The sequence below is a fragment of the Python bivittatus genome, unplaced genomic scaffold (genome assembly GCF_059951505.1).
Source record: "Python bivittatus isolate LINGU-HERP-01145 unplaced genomic scaffold, Pbiv_v1 ctg000590_np1212, whole genome shotgun sequence".
In the NCBI taxonomy this organism is placed as follows: Eukaryota; Metazoa; Chordata; class Lepidosauria; order Squamata; family Pythonidae; genus Python; species Python bivittatus.
The window spans coordinates 26,911,067-26,930,519 of NW_028277086.1; the positions used below are offsets into that span (position 1 = coordinate 26,911,067).

The 19,453-nt window shown below is 36.4% G+C and overlaps 1 protein-coding gene across 3 annotated transcripts in view; it reads right to left on the reverse strand.

Annotated features, from left to right (window-relative positions):
• CPNE3 (copine 3) overlaps positions 1–19,447 on the reverse strand; it is a 28,779-nt gene extending 9,332 nt beyond the window's left edge. Inside the window, exons 1-13 of one of the 3 annotated variants that reach the window (XM_007432311.3) lie at positions 19,198–19,442; positions 16,299–16,430; positions 14,136–14,315; positions 12,626–12,700; positions 11,803–11,874; positions 10,717–10,800; positions 10,287–10,376; positions 7,514–7,612; positions 6,795–6,881; positions 5,759–5,818; positions 4,907–5,040; positions 641–695; positions 303–354 (exon numbers count right to left, since the gene is read on the reverse strand). In XM_007432311.3, coding sequence (XP_007432373.1) covers positions 303–354; positions 641–695; positions 4,907–5,040; positions 5,759–5,818; positions 6,795–6,881; positions 7,514–7,612; positions 10,287–10,376; positions 10,717–10,800; positions 11,803–11,874; positions 12,626–12,700; positions 14,136–14,315; positions 16,299–16,430 — 1,120 coding nt within the window. In that variant the 5' untranslated portion in view covers positions 19,198–19,442. Of the gene's footprint in view, positions 1–302; positions 355–640; positions 696–4,906; positions 5,041–5,758; positions 5,819–6,794; positions 6,882–7,513; positions 7,613–10,286; positions 10,377–10,716; positions 10,801–11,802; positions 11,875–12,625; positions 12,701–14,135; positions 14,316–16,298; positions 16,431–19,185 lie in introns of all 3 variants that reach the window. The other 2 variants (XM_007432312.4, XM_088149153.1) reach the window with 2 other exon arrangements.
• Positions 19,448–19,453: the final 6 nt, after the last annotated feature.

Below are 19,453 nucleotides of genomic sequence, written 5' to 3' on the forward strand. Positions count from 1 at the left end.
AAACTCATACACTTTAGAAGTCCCTTTGTACCACTTTATTATATTGTTATATTTCTGAGGATTTTTTTAAAATAAAAAATTTCTTCCCATGTTTTCAGGATTGTCTAAGCTGTTGGTAATCTCTCTGCAGGTAGGCAATTTCGATTAGAAATCTTTATTTTCCCAGCTGGCTCTGAACAATTATGCGACGTTAACAGTGTTTATTTCAGAATGCACAATCACCAAGCCAAGTGTTGGTTTACTGCTACATTCAGTATACCAAGAAATGTCAGGACATACTTTTGTAGTATGTTAAAACTTACCATTGCAGAATGGGTTTGATGGGTTAAAGTTCAATGGGAATTCATGCGACACCTGAAAATACATAAAGGTACTCATTTTTTTCATGGGTTCACTTATCTTTCACCAGGTAGCTTTCCTCTAAATCAGGGTTTCTCAACTTTAAGATTTGTGGGCTTCAATTCCCAGAATTCCCCAGCCAGCAGAATTCTGAGAGTTGAAGCCCACATATCTTAAAGTTGCCAAGTTGAGAAACACTGCTCTAAATCTACATCATGACACTGATTTTTTTTTAAATTTAGGTAATGAACTTTAACATTGTCTTATAGAATAAATTATATTCCCAAGGTATACTGCTTACCTGCCATGAAGGGGGAATCTGAGCACCAAATCCAAAAGCTGGAAACAGCTTATCTCTGCATAAGTAATTTAGAGAAACAATGGTAAGTAAACCCATAGTTGGACACTCTTTAGAATACACTTTCATGAACAGTACTTCCAGAGTTTCTGCTTACCTGAGAATACGATACATTTATAGTTTGGACCCAGTACCAAATTATTTGAGAGTAAGTTTAATTGAACTCAGTGGGTCTTTATTCTGAGTGGTATGTATAAAATGACACAGAAAAATGAAGTCCATGGAAGGACAACTCTTCCACCACACTGCAACCCATTCTCCAACAAGACTGTTCAGGATTGCCTCACAATCCTTCAGTGGAAGATTTCAGGAGGTGCAAGTGATGGAGAGGCAATATAAAAGGATGAGAAAAGCCTTCCTTATTTACTCTTTTATGTTAAAAAAAAAAATTCTGGGCCTCATACTCCCTTCAGTGGTCTCTTCCCAAATATCTGCTAAATTATTCTGCATGAATGGCAAAGCTAGGATTCTAATCCTTCAACCTCCTCATACCATTGAGTTATTTTTGCTGGAAACAATTCCAGCACAGGGTGGAAAATAAATACCCGAGCAGCACCAACATATACATATATTAAATACTGCTTAGGCAATCATCTAAACCAGTGTTTCTCAACCTCAGCAATGTGTGGACTGGGGAATTCTGGGAGTTGGAGTCCACACATCTTAAAAGTTGCTGAGGTTGAGAAACACTGATCTAAACCATTCACCTGTCACAACAGTCCTAGGATTTATATACAGAGAAATGAAAAATTCATGAAATCCGAATGTCATCACCTATTTGCTGGTGAAGGATTATTAGGTCTCTGATGAAACTGTAACTACTAACTTGCCTTTTTTCAGTATCCCTGCCCCAACATCCCTGCCCAGTATGACATTACATAGTGATATAAGATACACAAGGAAACACAGGTTTCAAAGGTTAAAATACAATTAGGCAAATCTAATGGAACCAATGTGTAGAAGCTAGAGATGGAAGCCTTTTTAACACAGAGCCAAAATCTTACTTTATCATTTATTTGGGAGAAGAGGAAGTTGAGTTCTGGTTCCTGTTCCTATTTCCAAATAGTCAAACTGTGAGATCTTTAAAAAAAAAACTTTTGATTGATCAGAAAGAACAAAGAACCATGCATATAGCAGGGAGTTACACATATGGTTCTGCAAGTGAACAGGACAGCACATGGGAATTTGGCAGGGGAGTTCAACAAAGGAGAGGAAAAGAAGCAGAAGAAAGAAGATGGTGAAAAAAGAGAGTGGAAAAGCCAACTAAGTAGAATGAGTGAAAGCTGGAACAGGTGGCTAATACCTCTCAGGAGAGGGATGATTCAATAATATCTAGACAGGCTTAATCATTTCAGTTGGCTGAAATGAATAGGATACATTTGAGTATGAGAATTCACTTGAGCGTGTTGGTGTAAGAATATAAGGAAGTGAAACAATGAAGGTTTTAGGGGGAGGGGTGCCACAGGTTGGAGAATGCCCTCCTAGGACAAATTACAGAGCTTTCAGGAGGGGGAAATTAATAATTGGAAAGTTCAACTACCCAGACAACTGTTGGAAAACCAACTTGACAAAGACCATAAGGTCACAAAAATTCCTCAGTGGTCCTGATGTTTCATTTGCTAAAAGGTTAAAAAGAGACAAAGAATGGGCTCTATGAGATCTGATCCTAACCAACAGGGAACAGGTGGCTGACTATCTAAAAGCAGTGAGAACTCTAGGAAGAAATGACATCATCTTGGGGTTCAAGATATTACAGAAATATGATCTGGACATAGTTATACACACTTGCTGTATCTCAAAAGAACAAAATTCAACAAGCTTATAGAAATACTAGGCAGGGTCCCATGAACCAAACTTCTCAGGTCAAACCCTTTGAAGGGTTGAGAACATTGAAAAATAGGATATTGAAAGTACAATCATACACTATTCCAATTAGAAAAAAAACGGAGGGCAACTTAGGGAACCATTGTGACTATACAGGAGGCTTTCATCTGAACTAAGAATTTAGAGTTAAAGAAATACTTAGGCTTCCAAGGGCAGCTCAAAGCAACAAAATATTTTTAAAAAGAAGAAAAAAGATGGAGTGGGCCCACAGCTAAGAAAAAATAATAGGATGGTGACAGGGAGATGACAAAGCTCAACACCTAGTTTACTTCCATCTTTCGCCTAAAGGAGAACTGTCTTCAAATGGAACTAAGCAGGACATTTGTCAAAGGAGGGAGGGGCACCTCAAGATAAATAGATAGGGAGCACCTGGCTATCATGAACAAGTTTTGGCTTTAGAACAGTTACATCTGAGAGTGCTGAAAGAGCTGTAGATGTCATCTCTAGCCTCTTTCTATGATCTTTCAGAAACCACAGGGGATGGGCATAGGGCTAGAGAATTAGAGAAGGCTAAATGTTGTTCCTATCTTCAAAAACAGGATCTGGGAAATAAAGACAGATCAGCTTAACTTTAATACTGGGCAAAACACCAGAACAGATTATTAAACATTTTGTGAGCATTTAGAAAATAACAGATTGCTTGGCAGGAGCCAGTTTAGGTTTGTGAAGAATAAATAATGCCAAACCAATCTCATACAGGTTTTAGATAAAGTAACCAGGTTTAGCTGGCCATGAGAATGCAGTGCTGCACCTTGACTTCAGCAAAGTATTCAATAAAATCTCCTGTGAGATCCTGGTAGAGCAAAATATAAACTCAATTATGCTACTATTTGATGGATATAGAGCTGGCTAAACAATCATACAGGATTATACATGAATGGCTCCATTTCAAGCTGGAAGGAAATATCAAGTGGCATATCACAGGACTTCTAGGTCCTACACTGTTCAAACTATTTATAAATGGCTTGGATGAATGGTTCGAAACATAAATATAGGGGGGACAGCAGACACTTTCAGGATAGCATTAAGATCCAAGAGGATAAGCTGAAGCAAGGAGCAAAAAACGGCAAGATTAATTTCACTAGAGATAAATGCAAAGTCCTATATTTGGACTGGAATAATTAAAGACATGAGTACAGGACTGGGAAATCACACTGGGTCGCAATCCATGCAAAAAGAATCTGGATGTCCTGATGCATCGCATGCTGAACATAAGCCACACTGCCATGATAAAGGTGCAACAATAACAAAAAAAAGCTAATGCAATCCTATACTGCGTCAACAGTAACACCAATATCATTCCTTCTTTATGTTGCATTGGTCAGACTGCACCTAATGCCACAAGTGGTATGGCATCCAATCCTGGTCACTACATTTTAGGAGGGCAAATTGGAGTGTGTCCAGAGGATAGCAATCATAGTGCTAAGGAGTTTAAAAGGAAAAAAATTATGAAGAACAGTTGGAGGCTTTTGACATGTTAGCCTGGAGAAGAGAAGATTTCAAAGAAAGATTGCAGGTGTTTGCAAGTACCTTAAGGGCCATCCTACAGAAGATGATGCAGAATGGTTCAGAGTCCTTTCAGAAGACAGGACTAGAAGCAATGGCTTTAAATAACTAGAAAGCAGTTTTCAACTGACATCAGAAAAAAAATTCTTTGTGGTGAGAACTGTTCAGCAATGGAACAAATCACCTTGGGAGTGGAGGACTCTCCTTTGCTAGAGCTGCTGAAACAGACCAGATTATATTTATTAATTTACTAAATTTATCTCCACCCATCCTGTCAGGGATGCTGGATTATGGATTTATGCACTGGGCAGAGGGTTTGACTAGAGGATTGCCAAGGTCACTTCCAACCCTTACATTCTATGATTCTAGGATATGTGTCTGTTTCTGCATATGAAGTACATCTAGCTGAGGTGTAACAAAGGCATATAAATGTTATGATGATATACAACCTATTCAGACTGTTCTAGGCAATTCACAAAGAAGTTTGTTTGTGAGAATACTATGGAAATAGAAAGTTTTGTTGTGAGCTATATTTATTCATGAAATGTCAACATTAAATTGTTATATTCTTTTGTACTTTCTTTCACTGAGAAGATACATCAGTAAGAATGTTCAGTCCTAGCATAGCCATACCACTTAATGTAATTATGACAGTAAGTATATCCCAAAACCCACTCTTACTGATACAACCGAGGATGGGAAATTTTAAAAATGGGCAAAACAATGACTTAAATCTTTTCCCAAGCTTTGACTTACTGAAGAATCCAAATACACTCATCACATTAAACAGTTTGAGAACAATTCAACAGAAACGCATACGTGTCATAGTCCTGAATGACCATTCCTACAGACCAAATGGCTGACAAGTATTCATTCACTCCATTGGGGCTGATGTAATGTAAGGAGTCTGGAGAACGAGGATCTCCATTAGATCCAGTAAAGTCAATGCCAACCTGTCAAAATAACAACAACAATAATAATCAGGTACAAAAACTACTTTGTTCCATATTAACTGTTCTAATACCAATCAATAGGACAGGTTACGTTCGTATGGGAAAATTTGAAAGGCTTTCCCCCCCCCCTTATGAAATTAACAGATTTCTAGGATTTTGTTTATACAAGCTGTGTGAAGTTTAAAGATTAGTGAAAAGTTCCCAATTCCCTATAAAATAAAATGCCTCTTTTCAAACCCAATTTCCCATCAAACCTAATTCAAAAGAGGTTGCTCAGTGAAAGAACTACCTATGATTCCTTGAGCTTCTTTGAGGGCAATTAGGATACATATATATATAGACTTAGGAAGTTACAGAAACTTAGTCCTAAAGCAGTGTTGTCCAAACTTGGCCACTTTAAGATGAGTGGACTTCAACTCCCAGAATTCCCCAGCCAGCCATGAGTTGAAGTCCACTCATCTTAAAGTGGCCAAGTTTGGACAACACTGCCCTAAAGCAATGCTGCATAAACCATTTTTTTAAAAGTACAGAGTATCATTGAACGCAAGCAGGAAATAAAAGCAGCATGCACATCACGTCTCTTATATGTGAAAATGCCAGCACTTTAGTACTTATCCAATTGGCAATTTCTGGTATGGGAACATCATATATCCAGTCCTTCTCAAATGCATAGAGCTTATTGTTATCATTTAAGACAGAAGAATTATAGTTTACTTACAGTAAAATTCAACTGGCACCCCCCCATGATGTAGTCAAGAAAAGTACATTCGGTGATAACCTGTAGAAAAGTCATGCAGTGATACATTCAGGATTGTAAACGAAGTGATCAACTTTTTTTCGCAACCTAGTTTTGTCCCAACAGCTCTTAAAGGCAGGGTTTTCTATATCTAAATTGGGGGTGGGGATGGGCTATGAGATGGGAACTGTTAATATTCATAGCAATGCCCTAATGGCAGAAATGCAAGCGTTGACTTTAAATGCAAACTCCAGGCAAGATATTTGATGTAAATATTCAGGGATCAGTGCCCTACTGTTGCAGGAGGAGCCACAAGGCACTGCAGAGTTTCAGTTTCTAAGGCCAAAGGGTACTTCAGAGCATGTGAGGGTGCAAACATAGCATCTGCTTGCCACTGTTTAAAGCAGCTGCATTTTTTCCTGGGATAACACAGCTACCCTCTACGAACTCTCAATATATATATTTGGTTTAAGGAGTTGCAGACAGGTGCTTCAAAGCACCTTTTCCCCTTTGAAACAGAACAGTATTTTACAGGTATTGCACAATTTTTACTAGCTTCAACTATTCATTTTTTCTCAAAGAGGAAAGATGTGCAGCGGCTGAAGCAATGCTGTATTTGCCATCTTTCCCCTCTGCTAAACAAGGAAGAGCCAGTTCAGTGGACCAGATTAGTGCCAAAGGCTGAGTTCTGCACTAGTGAAACTTTTTCAGCCTAATTGATATTGTAGAGTAGTTGTATGGAAAAAATAGAAGGAATGACACCTTGAGCTCCTAAAAAAAGCAGGATAAAAATCTAACACATGAATAAAATACGGCAAACAGTTACCTCATAAAATTGTAGAAGCTCAGCCAAAATGTTAGATTTAGTCACAGTGCAAAGATGAAAAATGTTTTCCTCCAGTACAACCATTAAATCAAACACTATCATTCCACTTCCTTTACCTATTACTACAATAGGTAATATTTACCTATTATTATGCCCACATAAATATGAACACAGTATTTTGAAAACACTGACCTCACAATGTTTAAAGCTCACAATCCCCGAGTTTCTGTAGCTTTTCTTTTTCTGTCTCTTCTTTTCATTGATGCATTCAAATTCAATCTACGGAAACGTAAGAGTAAAAGCAGCACGTATTTAGACTGTGATCCCCAGTCTGCTTAACTAGAAGCTTGCTCTCACATATTATTTTTGGCCACCTTTGTCTGAATCCTGTTCAGATGAAGATTTGGATCTAATTCAAGATCCAGTTCTGAACTTTGCCTCGTAGGTCATGGAAAGCATAGTTGTCAATTGCTTTTACAAGACTTGCATGGAAAAACTACTTGCTTGAAGAAAAGCAGCAAATCTGTGGAACATTTTATATTCACTGGTTTTTAGACTGCTATTAATAGTAGTAATAGTAGTAATATTATTACTAATAATATTGTAGCATTCGGCCCATACTACAAGACTATTGCAAGTAATAATAACTATTTTGGAACTAGCAGTCCAGGGCTAAATGCCCTAATTGCTCTCAAACCTGTGAGAAAAAGAAAGAGAAAGGGAAAGCAAGCAGATGCTATCATGTTGCACAGCATTCTTCATTTTGCCCCATGAGCCATTTTGGATAACTCTATTTACAGGCTCCCCTCTTGAGCCAACTTCCTTATTTTAGCAAGCCCCCAAGGAGACCAGCAATGTTCACATCCACTTTCATTTCAATTAACATGATAAAGATATATAAACAGACTAACTGGTGAATGTCGAGAGGCTTCCTTCAGTTTAGACATCGTAGCTTGAAAAGTCCCTATGAGATCATGCGATCCATCATTGTCATAGTCATAGCACTCGACCTAAAATGAAATATACATTAGCCTAGAATATTGTAGATGGTATCATGACATTTGAGTACCAAAATATAGCTATATGTGATAGTCAATTTTGTTTTTAGAAACGCTGCCCACCAAAGACTGAATGCAACAGTAGTAGTAATGCACTACTACTTTATGTGCCACTACATGTCTAATATTTATTTATTAAATTTGTATGCCTCCCATCTCCACCAGCTGGTGTCTCTGGGCAGCTCACAATTAAAGTAAAACCCACAAACAGTTAAAAAATAAATACCCACATTAATTAATTAAAATTAATTACTTACTTAAAAAATCAGGCTATAAAAACAAATCCTATACATAAAACTAAAAACTTTCAAGATGACAAGGGAGTAAAATCAATTACCCCACAAGCCACTACCACTGGTGCAAGCCCCCATCTTGGCCCCAGGTACATGACAGGTACATATATCTGTACCTCTGCTTTAAAAATTAAGTTTTGAGGAAATTCAAGTTGCATTTGTGATAATTTTTCTGTGAGTTTACTGTCACCTCCAGTCTAATATATAAACACTGCAATCCAATCTTCCATAAGAGGCCAAAGGATGGAAGTCCCAAAAACCAAAAATAATGTTGGTTAATGTTCTTAAGATGCATGCACGGACATTCCCTTTAATGCAAACATGCAGGAACTCCTATTACCAAAGATGATATGTGGAAACAGGTTTTCACATAATGAAAGCACACAGAATAAAGCTGAAGTCGGAGTGAGAGAGAGAACAAATACCCATGTTTCAATGTGTATTTTATGGTCATTTCTGAATTTTGCACAACAGTTAACATAGCAGTCAACAAATCATTAAGAGATATTTACTGAATGTAATGTTTAATATAGGTTTTATCACATACTGAGAGTTATAATTGTTACATTTCCCACCCATTATAGGAAAAAAAGAATTCATGCTTGCTCCTTCAGCACGCAAAGAGACACACTTCAGAGATAACTTATGAGGTATTAAAGTGAGATACTTGTGTATTATGGTTGAATTAATATAGAAACAAACCATTTGAACACATAAAACAACAACAGCATCAGGAAGATATAGAAAAGTTATTTTACTTACTACAAGGAAATAGGCAGCTACATAAGACACGGTGTGCATAAAGTATGAAAGCATTGTTCAGTCATTATAAGATAATATTTCCCTGCCTGGTTCATTACATCAGATTTTTAATTGCTGAAACTATCAAAGCTTTTCCATTTTCCCAGATGTACTTAATAAAAAAGTTCAGGCTGCAAGCATGACACAGATCAAAACATTCACAACATTTGATTTTGCTCCATCAAAAGCGAGACTCATGTTAAATGGTTTATTGATAAACAGTGTTATTAATTATGCAAGGATGAAAATGGAAAGATTAATTTTCCTACGGAATTAGAATACCAATTGTGATCATGGCACACAGGAGGAATGACACTATAAAAATATGGCCTTTACCATTTTTTAATGATTTTCGTAGGAAAAGAAAAATAACGAAAGGTAGGTCAAAATAAAAAGAGTATAAAATCAAAATATGGATAAACAAAAAGAATTAAAGCTAACAAGGCAAGATGAAATCCACATTAATAAGCTGAAAAAATCCTTCTTAAATTCAAGGAAATAAAGATATGAGTGAACAGATAAGGTGGCATTGTTCGTCTGCTGTAGAAATTGCTGCCTGGATAGATGATTCAGCATTTGCTACTGAATGCTTCACTTCCTCTTTTGTTTTTTTAAAGTTGAAAGCCCTATAGTAGTACTACTAGTAGTATAAATAAGGCTGGGGGGTTGGTGGACAGAACTTCTGGGAAACAAACTATGCACGTATCACATTAAGCAGTCCTGGAGATAAGCTCAAAATTCTTGCAAACACTTTTAGAGAATGGAAAGTGTTGTTGCTTATGGCTATCAGGGTGGTGTTTAAATTCCAAGACAGTATTAAATAGTTTAAAATACATTATCCCATTAAAGAAAGAAATAAGGCCCAAAGATATCAGGTAACAGAGCTATAAGCATAGAAGCAACAACAGATCTGATGAAAGATAAGCAAAAGTAGTTTTTTAAATGGTTCCTAAAACCCAGCCAGCTACTAATTTATCACATTTGAGAATGATGGGTGGGTTTGGAAAATAATCTTACATAAGATCAATTACAGAGGTATCACTGAGGAGGAACTAGACCAACTTTCCCCAACCTGCATCTATTGGCCATTCATCAGCCCAAGACTGGCCAACAGCCCTGCTGGTTGGAGGTTGGTGGGAATTGTAGTCTAACATAGTTTAACACAAGTAGATGTCACCAGACTAGGGAAATGCTTGAATAAACAGTTTCTATGTCAACTGATGCACATTCTCATGACTTCAGGTCTATCTCTAATATTCTGGTCATTGACTGTAATAAAATGTTCCTTGTTTGACATTGTCATTCACTATCCAGCAGTGTTTTTGCTGTCATATTTACAAATCTCTTTAATTTTCTGAGCAGCACTAGCAAATCCTATTTAACAGTACAAATTTATTCATACTTCATAAAGCCATAGAACAGGAATCTATGTTAAGGTTCTGAATAATTAAAAAAGTATGTTCAAAATTCTTCTAAATTATGATAAATTGATAATGATATGATAAATTACTTCTGCTTTCTTTCAATATTACCTTGATTGTTTTGTCCATGTCACCATAACACAAAGAGTTGAGAGAGATTTTAAATGGCCTCCAGACAGGATTCAAATTATTTTTAATAACCTATAAAAGTATGAAATGTACTTTTAGTTATATTAGCATAATTTATCAATAAATCATTTTGGCTAATACCTGCTGTTTAATTATTCAGACAACTAGCACACATTTATCCAAGAATATAATGAATGTATCACTGAATAAGACGGTTTGCCTTTACTCCAATACTGACATTGTTCTATCAAGAAAAAATCTAATGAAAAAAATATTCTTAAAACTTAAAGCTGTTTTTTTTAAAAGTGCTATCCGTTCAGAATTGAGTCGCAAAGCTTCAGAAAATCAGAGCTAAAGATGCTGAAATAAGCTGTGATTTTAAATAGCCAAACCCAGAAAAGAATGAACTTACTTCTGTTCTATGCACCATCACCCACTTTCCTTCAGAGATCTGCTTGTGGAATTCCAAATAAGGATCAGATTTTCCAAATAAATCCTGGAATTAGAAATAAGCAATTTATTTTAAATTATTTTGCAAATAACACTTTGTATTCTTTTATGGTAATTGTCCTGCTGCCCAAAGCACAGTGTGCTTGTTCCCTCTCACTGGCAGCACTGCAAAGGGCCTAAGGATAATTTCTTTCATAATACACGTTCTTCTTTGGAAAAATCAGGGAGCACATAACAATAAAACAGTACCACACTATAAAAAACATTGTTCTCTAAAAAAAGGAACAATGGCAACAAACTAGGCAGGCCAAAAAAAAAAAATCTTCAAGCAGAAAACACCTAAGAAATCACATTATATACTGCTGTCCAGTTTGATACTATGGTCATGTAGACTGCATTGTTTATAAACACATGCCTTCATTCTGCTTGCTCTCTAGGAGACACTAGCAGATTAAACAGGATATGAAAAGTCAGTCTAAATATCAAGCTGTTTATGCAAAGATCATTGTAAATATAACCACTCCTTCCTGAAACAGACAGAACTGTTGCAGTTTTTACTATTCCAATGCCATATCCTCCCAGTTCATTCCCAAAAATGAGTATCTGAAAATAAATAACTTTCCATCTTTAGGCCAATACAGATGCAATGGTCCAGTCATAATTTGGTATTATAATTTGGGTTATAGAACTTCCTTCTCCAAAACACTTCCTATTTGAATTCCACTTATTTGGAAACTACAGTTTAGTCAATTTAATTCTGAACCAAGAAATTACGACAATCCAAAACCAGGATCTTACTCCAACAGTTTGGACCAGGTTTACAATTTTGAAAAGTGCCATAGCTTGACAGCCTGAATACAGCAATTTTTAAAACAGCAACTTAGGAGGGTACATGTCAAGAGAAATATTGCTGTGGAGGGCCTCCAACTAGAAAATGGGGTGCAACATATTTAGCTAACCACTGCCTTTCTACTGGCAGATACGCAACCCTGGAAACAAATTTTAGGAATTAAAATGAGTGAGCTTATCATTTTTCCAGTTATTTCACCTTATTGTCCAGTTTCCTTGCTTCAACTTCAAGTATGACCACACGGTTATCTTTTATTTCTTCAGCACTAATCTGGGTAAACACAGATCAATATTCACCATAAGACACTCCATTCTAATAAAATATGGCTATGTGTTCTTTTAAGAATCAAACAACAACAAAAATATGGAAGATATGAGAAGTACACATGACATTTCTATTAGTTTCAGAAGCAATAAAAATATATTCTTATTAGAACATTCAAGAAAACATACAGGAAATGCAGATGGTGTGCAGACGCAGGTAAGTTTTTTATTTTTAACCATTAAAAACCTGGCTTTTCTCAATGAAATTTTTGCCTTGCTTTCATCTGAATAAAAGACCCATATGCCATCCTATATGGAACTTTTTTTTAAAAAAATGCTTCTAATTTTCCAAACAATTTGGAAAATAACAAACAAGACTACAGTTTAGAAAAAATAAATCCAAATTTAGTATGCAGCATCAGGCAAAATAGTCTTTGGATTCAAGATATAACTCCGTATTTTTAAGACCACAAAAATGAAGTAGAAATATTGAACAAAGCAGGAAAACATAAGCAATAAAAAAGACTTTATGATTATGGAAAAGCACTTTACAAAACTTTATATTCATATTTGCAGAAAAGTAAATCACACTGTGCTGAACGACCTCATTTTTCCATAAATGACAAATCATTCATTTCTCTTGCTTGTATTTATATACTGGGGGGAGGGGAGAGAGAAAAAGAAACACAGGGGAAAGAGCAAGCGTAAAAAACAATCAATTTTTGGTTAAAAGAAAAAAATCAGCTATGTTTTCATACCGTAATTACACCTTTTCCTGCAGGTCTGCCATTTCTTAACACTAAAGGTCTGGTAAGTGTCTTGCTAGAAACAATCTGTAAAATGCAGAAATATTCAGGAAAAGAAAGTGATTTATTCTAAACAATAACTACCTCTAGTAACTGGAGGTTGTTCCAAATGCAAAGACTGGGGCAATAAATGATGTTTTATTAAGTCACAAACTATCATCAAACCCATAATCTCCATCACTGCCCATTTCCTCGTGAGCCATCCTTACAACTTAGTTTATTTATACTTCAATTCTTTACTTACATTTAATTTAAATTATATTTATTTATTTACTTACAGCCAAAAGGCCCCAGAGCAAGTTACAAACATAATCTAGACTTGACATTAGATAAAACAATTTAAAAGATAAAATATTTAATAAATATTACATGATACACTTAAAAGCCCAACTGATTGATTTGTTACTAAAAACCTTGTTTTTATAGCCATAGTTAAAAATCTGGCTGAGAAAATTAGAATGTAATTAGTTTCCTAGTTCAGATGTAACAGAAAATGCTGCACTAAGGAAGCTATGAGAGAAGCAACAATATACATGAGAATAAAAAAGAAAACCATGTATACCTTACAGTTCTTCTTGGTTTAATAAATAATAGTATAAAAAGCCATGATTATTATGTCTCAACCACCAAAGTGGACAAACATTCCAATAAGGCCTTCACCCATCCTTATTTTTTAACCACAGAATCATAGAGTGTAACTGAGTAGGTTAAACTGAGGGAGCCAGTTTGGTGTAGTGGTTAAGGCACCAGGCTAAAAACCGGGAGATCCTGAGTTCAAGTCCTGCCTTAGGTGCAAAGACCTTGGGCCAGTCACTCTCTCCCAGCCTAGGAAGAAGGCAAGGGCAAACCACTTCTGAAAAACCTTGCCAAGAAAACTGCAGGGACTCCTCCAGGCAGTCACCAGATGTCAAGACTGGCTTGAAGGTATACGCGTGCGCGCGCGCACACACACACACGCACTAGTCATCAGAAACATTTTTAAGTAGCCTATTAATTCCTTGCTTTTAATTTCTCCAGATCAGTTTTGATTTTGGTTTTGAAAATTGGTAAAAATCTTCAAACTGTTTTTGAAGAAGACAGTTTAAGATTTTTACTGAAAATCAGGTAGACAGTAAGTAGTAATTTCCTCCATTCCACTGTATCACAGCAAAGAATAGCAAGTTAATTAATTTTAGCATAAATGGGATTTCAGGTCAAGTCCCATTTACTGGATCAAATTAAATGGTAAATGAAGCAATTAAAATTTTCAGAAAGAAACCAACAGGAATCATACCTTAATTGGAATTAAACAAAAATCATTTGAAACTTGAAAGTTTCAAGACCTCTTAATCAGGCAAGTTGGTTATAAAAGAACTCCTCTTGCCAAAATAAAGGTATCTTGTCAATGGATTTTGGACTTTTTCTCCCATGGCCAGTGCCACTATTATATTTTAAGAAATGTCCAGAACCTGTTTGCACGTACCTGTCCTAGTGTGCATTCAAATTCTCCTAAGAAGTCATCATCATTCAACTGAACAGTTGTATTGTCAATGTCAAAAATCCCAAATTTGAGTTTCTGAACTAGTTCAAAATAGTAATCAATCAGGAATTTTTTGGAAAATTTGGGGTTCAAACTGTTTTTGATCCTTTCTGTGCGATCAACCTGTAATACAGTACAGTAGTTCATCACATAATATTATAAAGAAATAAAAATTCTCACACTTCTGTTTGAGCATTCTGGAAAATACATTCCCCACCACAAAAAAACTAAAGAAAATAGGGGTAAATATGAAATCCCATGCCCATCTATATTAGTATAATACACATTAAACTCAGTAAGTATAACTGGACTTGCACAAGATTATGCTGTAAATACAGTGGTACCTCTAGTTACGAACTTAATTCGTTCCGTGACTCTGGTTGCAACTCAAGTTGGTCTCAAGTTGAGGTAAAGTTTCCCATAAGGTTCAATGTAAATACGGTTAATCCGTTCCGCCCTCCGAATTTGGTCGCACCACAAGGCAAATTTCCCCATAAGGTTCAATGTAAATACGGCTAATCCGCCCTCCGAATTTGGTCGCACCCCGAGGTAAATTTCCCCCATAAGGTTCAATGTAAATACGGCTAAACAGTTCTGAAACATATGCATTTTATTTTTAAACCTCAAAAACCTTCCAAACGCCACAAAAATCTTCCAAACGCCACAAAACACACCACAAGCCTCACCGAACGTCTCCTTGCTACCGCGATCTCGCCCACAGGAAGCCGCGACCGCGTGGTAGCAGGGAAAATGGCCGCGGATCCGGTTTGTAAGTAGAGGCGGAGTTCGCAAGTAGAGGTAAATTTTTGGGGCTGGAGCTGGTCGTATCTTGAAAAATTCGTAAGGAGGGGCGTTCGTAACTAGAGGTACCACTGTACTGTAAAGTGTAAACAATACAACTAGGCACTGAAGAAACCTTTAAAAAAATCTTTAAAATGATAGAATATTGACAGATTTTCCTTCCCAGATTGCTAAAACATACATTTTACAAAAAAAAAAACCTTATTAATGGAATAAAAGGAAGTAAATATAATTTTAGATTACATCAATAATTAAAGGCCAATTGTTTATTTTGATAGAACCTACTTTCAAATAAATATGAAATACATGTTGTATACCACTTTTTTTCTATTTTTAAGAATATTATGAAAAGTCTTTTAACAAAAAATGCAATTTTAGCAAAACCAGAAAATGTTTACTTTTTAATGGACAATATTTTATTAAATCTTTGTACAAGACACAGTAAAGCTGTTAAGGATGAAGCAATACTGGGCTGAACCCAGGCTTAATACACTGAATGCAGATACAATGAAATTGATGGAACTTTAAATAATAATTAAATCCAATCAATTTCATCAAACTGATTTAAGAGCAAGTCTCATTCTACTCATTATGTAATAGATGCATTATTTAATTATCTATTTAGTTTTTGTACATACAATAATTCAGTATGAACTGAAAATGTTTGTATATTTTACATTTGTCCATAAGATTTCCTCCTTTCTGGCTCCCCTTCTATACTTATCTACTCTGATCTGGAGAATCATATAATCTCCCTAAATTTTGGAGATGTGGGAGGAAAAGGTCTGAGCAAGGAGGATGGAAAATTGAATATTCTGCCCATGGTGTCTGTTTCACTGGTGGACAGACTGTATAGGATATAACTGTACAGACCATAGCTGATATCCAGGAACTTCTATTCAATTAATGGGACTTCCCTTCACACTTCTCCTTTACCTATACTACATGTGCACTCCATCTCCAAAGAATTCACTCAATCCTCTGGAAAAGATTTGCAAGATACCTGGCATGAGAACTACTATTCTGTTTCTTTGTCAGAATGGCAAAGTAGGATGCAACTCTATATGTGAACTTTTAAACAGCAAAATGAATTTTCTAATAAAAGGAAAAAGAAACAGAACTGTTCTTAGACTGCTTGAATGTGTAGAAACTGCCATTTGAAATAGTTAATGGTGCACATCTGTTTAAAAGCAATGTAGTCCTAATTCTTAAGGGGAAAGTCAAAAGAGGACTTCCTAAACTTCATATTTCCCAATAACAAAGCAACCGACGGTATTAAGCATCACAAGGTTCATTATATCATACCTCATACCACTGCTGTCCACTTGTGTACTGAAGTAGGACACAAAGTGGGTCTGACTTGGAGCTAATATCTTTATCCAGGAGATTGTTACATGACACAGTCAGCTCCACTTTTGTTACACACTGCGCCGCCATCTGCAATATGGGATGAGAAAATCAATTACCATGCATATATCAATAATCTCAAATTGTTAGCTTACTTAGGAAGTTTATCAGTTTTACCCATGTGTACCTTTTGGGTCTATATTGCCTCCAGCTATTATTTAGTGTCACTTAATTTACTCTGTATTTATTTAAACTTAATTTTTTTTTTTTTTTGTCTGCGCTCAGTCATTACTGACCCTGCAGTGACTGCTTGGACGAGTCCTTGCAGTTTTCAAGGCAATTGTTTTGGAAATGGTTTGCCAGAGCCTCCTTCCTAGAGCAGAGCCCAGCTGGCGAGCGCAGGCGGCAGGGTTTCCGTTGCTTACCATCCCATATTATCTCCTTTTCTTATATTGTCTAAACATTTACTCTTGCTTTCAATCAAGGAGTTCACACAATTTTTTTAAGGGAAAATGATAAGTTGGGTAAGTTTAAAATGAATTTATTTTTGACTGTTAAAAACATTAATTAAAAATTCCATAAATTTAATAAAAAATTATTAAATTTATGGAATTTTGTTCTTATATATGATAGCAGTAAGGTTTTTATATGTACAAAGGTGGAAGGATCTGGCATTATCTACAATCTACAAGAATGGATGGTGAAGCTGATGGAGTTGGCTGAGACGGTGAAACTGATGGCTTTTATTTGAGAAAAGACATTGTGTAATTTTAATGTTCATTGGAAATTGTTCTGTTTCTGCAGGAAACAGAAAAAATGAAATTATGTTGTATAGATATTAGAAATAATATGGGATTATAGTAATAATGAAAGTTATGTCATACTTAGAGCAAGAGATTGATGTATACTGTTATTTATATCTTGTGAGGAAGGTCAGAAGTCAATTCTTTTCCTTCCTTTATCTTTGTTTTTTCACACTTCTGACCTTGGTCATTCTTTTTTTCTAATTTTCTTTTTTTTATTTTCTTCCTTTAATATTAGTTTTTGTTAGTTTTTACTGTTTCTATTTTAAAATTTAATAGTTGTTTAAAAAAAAGCAGCTTGCACAAGTATTAAGACAGATATGGGTAATACATGGATTTTATGTTTTCAGAAATGGGGGATCAACTGATGTACACGTCTTTATTTTGGCAGCCCTAGTTGTAATTTGAAAATCACACATCTCATGCAGCCTAATCTAGTAAAGTTTTCTATCTGGTGTCACAATCTTTCTTAAGGCTGTCATCAAACATCATACATTCCTTAGTTTTAATGTTTAGCCAACTGTTTCTTACCCTGCTTTGAACAGTTTCCAATTATTTATCAAACGCACATGCTATCAAATTTTAAGCATCTCATAGTAGCTTACAATGAGATGATATAAAACCTCCATAACAATGTGTTTAACAAAATAAAAAATAATACACACAATGAATAATATAACCAATAAACTAGCTAAAGAAATGCAGCTTCAGATGCTGCAGAGTCATTCACAAGGGCCTTCCAGAAGATGTCAGTTTTCAAAACTTCCTGGAACACCATCATGGAGGGGAGCAACCTAGCTTCCAGAGGAAGGTTGTTGCAAATTACAGGGGGCATGATGGAAAAACAGCATCACCCTCCTTTGGATCCTCTCATCTCATGGATCTGGAACACCTCAAGTAATCTCTCCCAGGGAGAAAAAGTAGAGAATTGGTGGGCTATTTTGTGATGTTGGTTAGTCCTACTAAAGATAAGACTAGGGGAAATATGCAGCACCAGCACATTAGAGGCAAACGTAACACTGGACCCCCATAATTTCATGTGATTGAAATTATGAGGTTCTCAACTGATGGTACAGAGAGGACTCAGCAGCACAGGTGGGACCCATGAAAAAATTATGGTTTTAAAACATGGGTTTTAAATACATGGTTTTAAAATACATGGTTTTAAAACGTCCAATAAATTACAAATGTAAAAAATTACAATAAATTACAAGTATAAGATAATGCCTGTAAGCATAATGTCCTTTTCAGAAAAAAAGCAACCTTAAGCTTCTGAGAAAGTCAGTTTGGTGTAATGGTTAAGGCATCAGGCTAGAAATCATGAGGCAAGCGTACACACACACACACACAAAAAACCTTCTGAATGAAAGACAGAAGCAAATAAACAGCCAAATAGGTTTTTGTTTATAACACGGTGGGTGTCTAGATTCTTAAGAGAAATCAGCAGGATCTGAAGGGAAAGGGTAAGAACCACGCTGCTAAACTACCTTGCTACCTTTTTCCCTGTCACAACCTGCACAGGTAAAGCATAAGTGGACCTTTGCGTTCAATTCCTCACACACCCAACATGGCCCAGGAGCCACACCCACTGGCAGCTTCTTCCTTCTCCAAAATTTAGTCTACAGTATAGTTACTAATTTGCCTGTAATAGTCCTGACCCTCAAATAATATTCCCCTCGCAACAAATATGCCTATAATAAAGCAATCAAATCCTGATCTGATTTATGAAAACCATCAGTACTGTCCAGCTCCCAGATGAAGAACCAATAATAATCAACCTGTTTATATGAACTTTATATAATTCTCTCGCCGCAGTTATTCTCCCACTCGCCCAAACAGACGTTTTCTTTCTTTTACTCCTCTGCCCCTTCCCCGCTCCGGGCTCCACTTTCTTCCACCTCGACTAGCGTTCCCCAAACGGATGCCCTCAGGTGTGCTGTATTACAACGTCCATCATCCCCGGCCAGCTTGAGCAAGCAGGAGATAATGGAAGATGGAATTCGACCCATCTGGAGGGGAAGACTGGCGGAAAGCGTGCTCACCGCTGTACCGACCTCCCGAGATCGCACCAGCCTTCCGTAAGCAGCGGCCCTTCTTCTCAGGAAGAGCCTCGCCCAGTTTCTGTTCCGCAAAGCAACGCAATGTAAGGCACCGCACCGCAAAGCACGACAACACAATACAATCTGCAGCAGCCAGAAGCCCAAGGCAGGCCGCTCAGGTATTTAAGGGGCGGCGCTTCTGCAATTCCCCTTCCCCCTGCTCCCAATTGTGTAATCAAACCAACTCTCCCACGTGGGAAGCAAGCGAGTT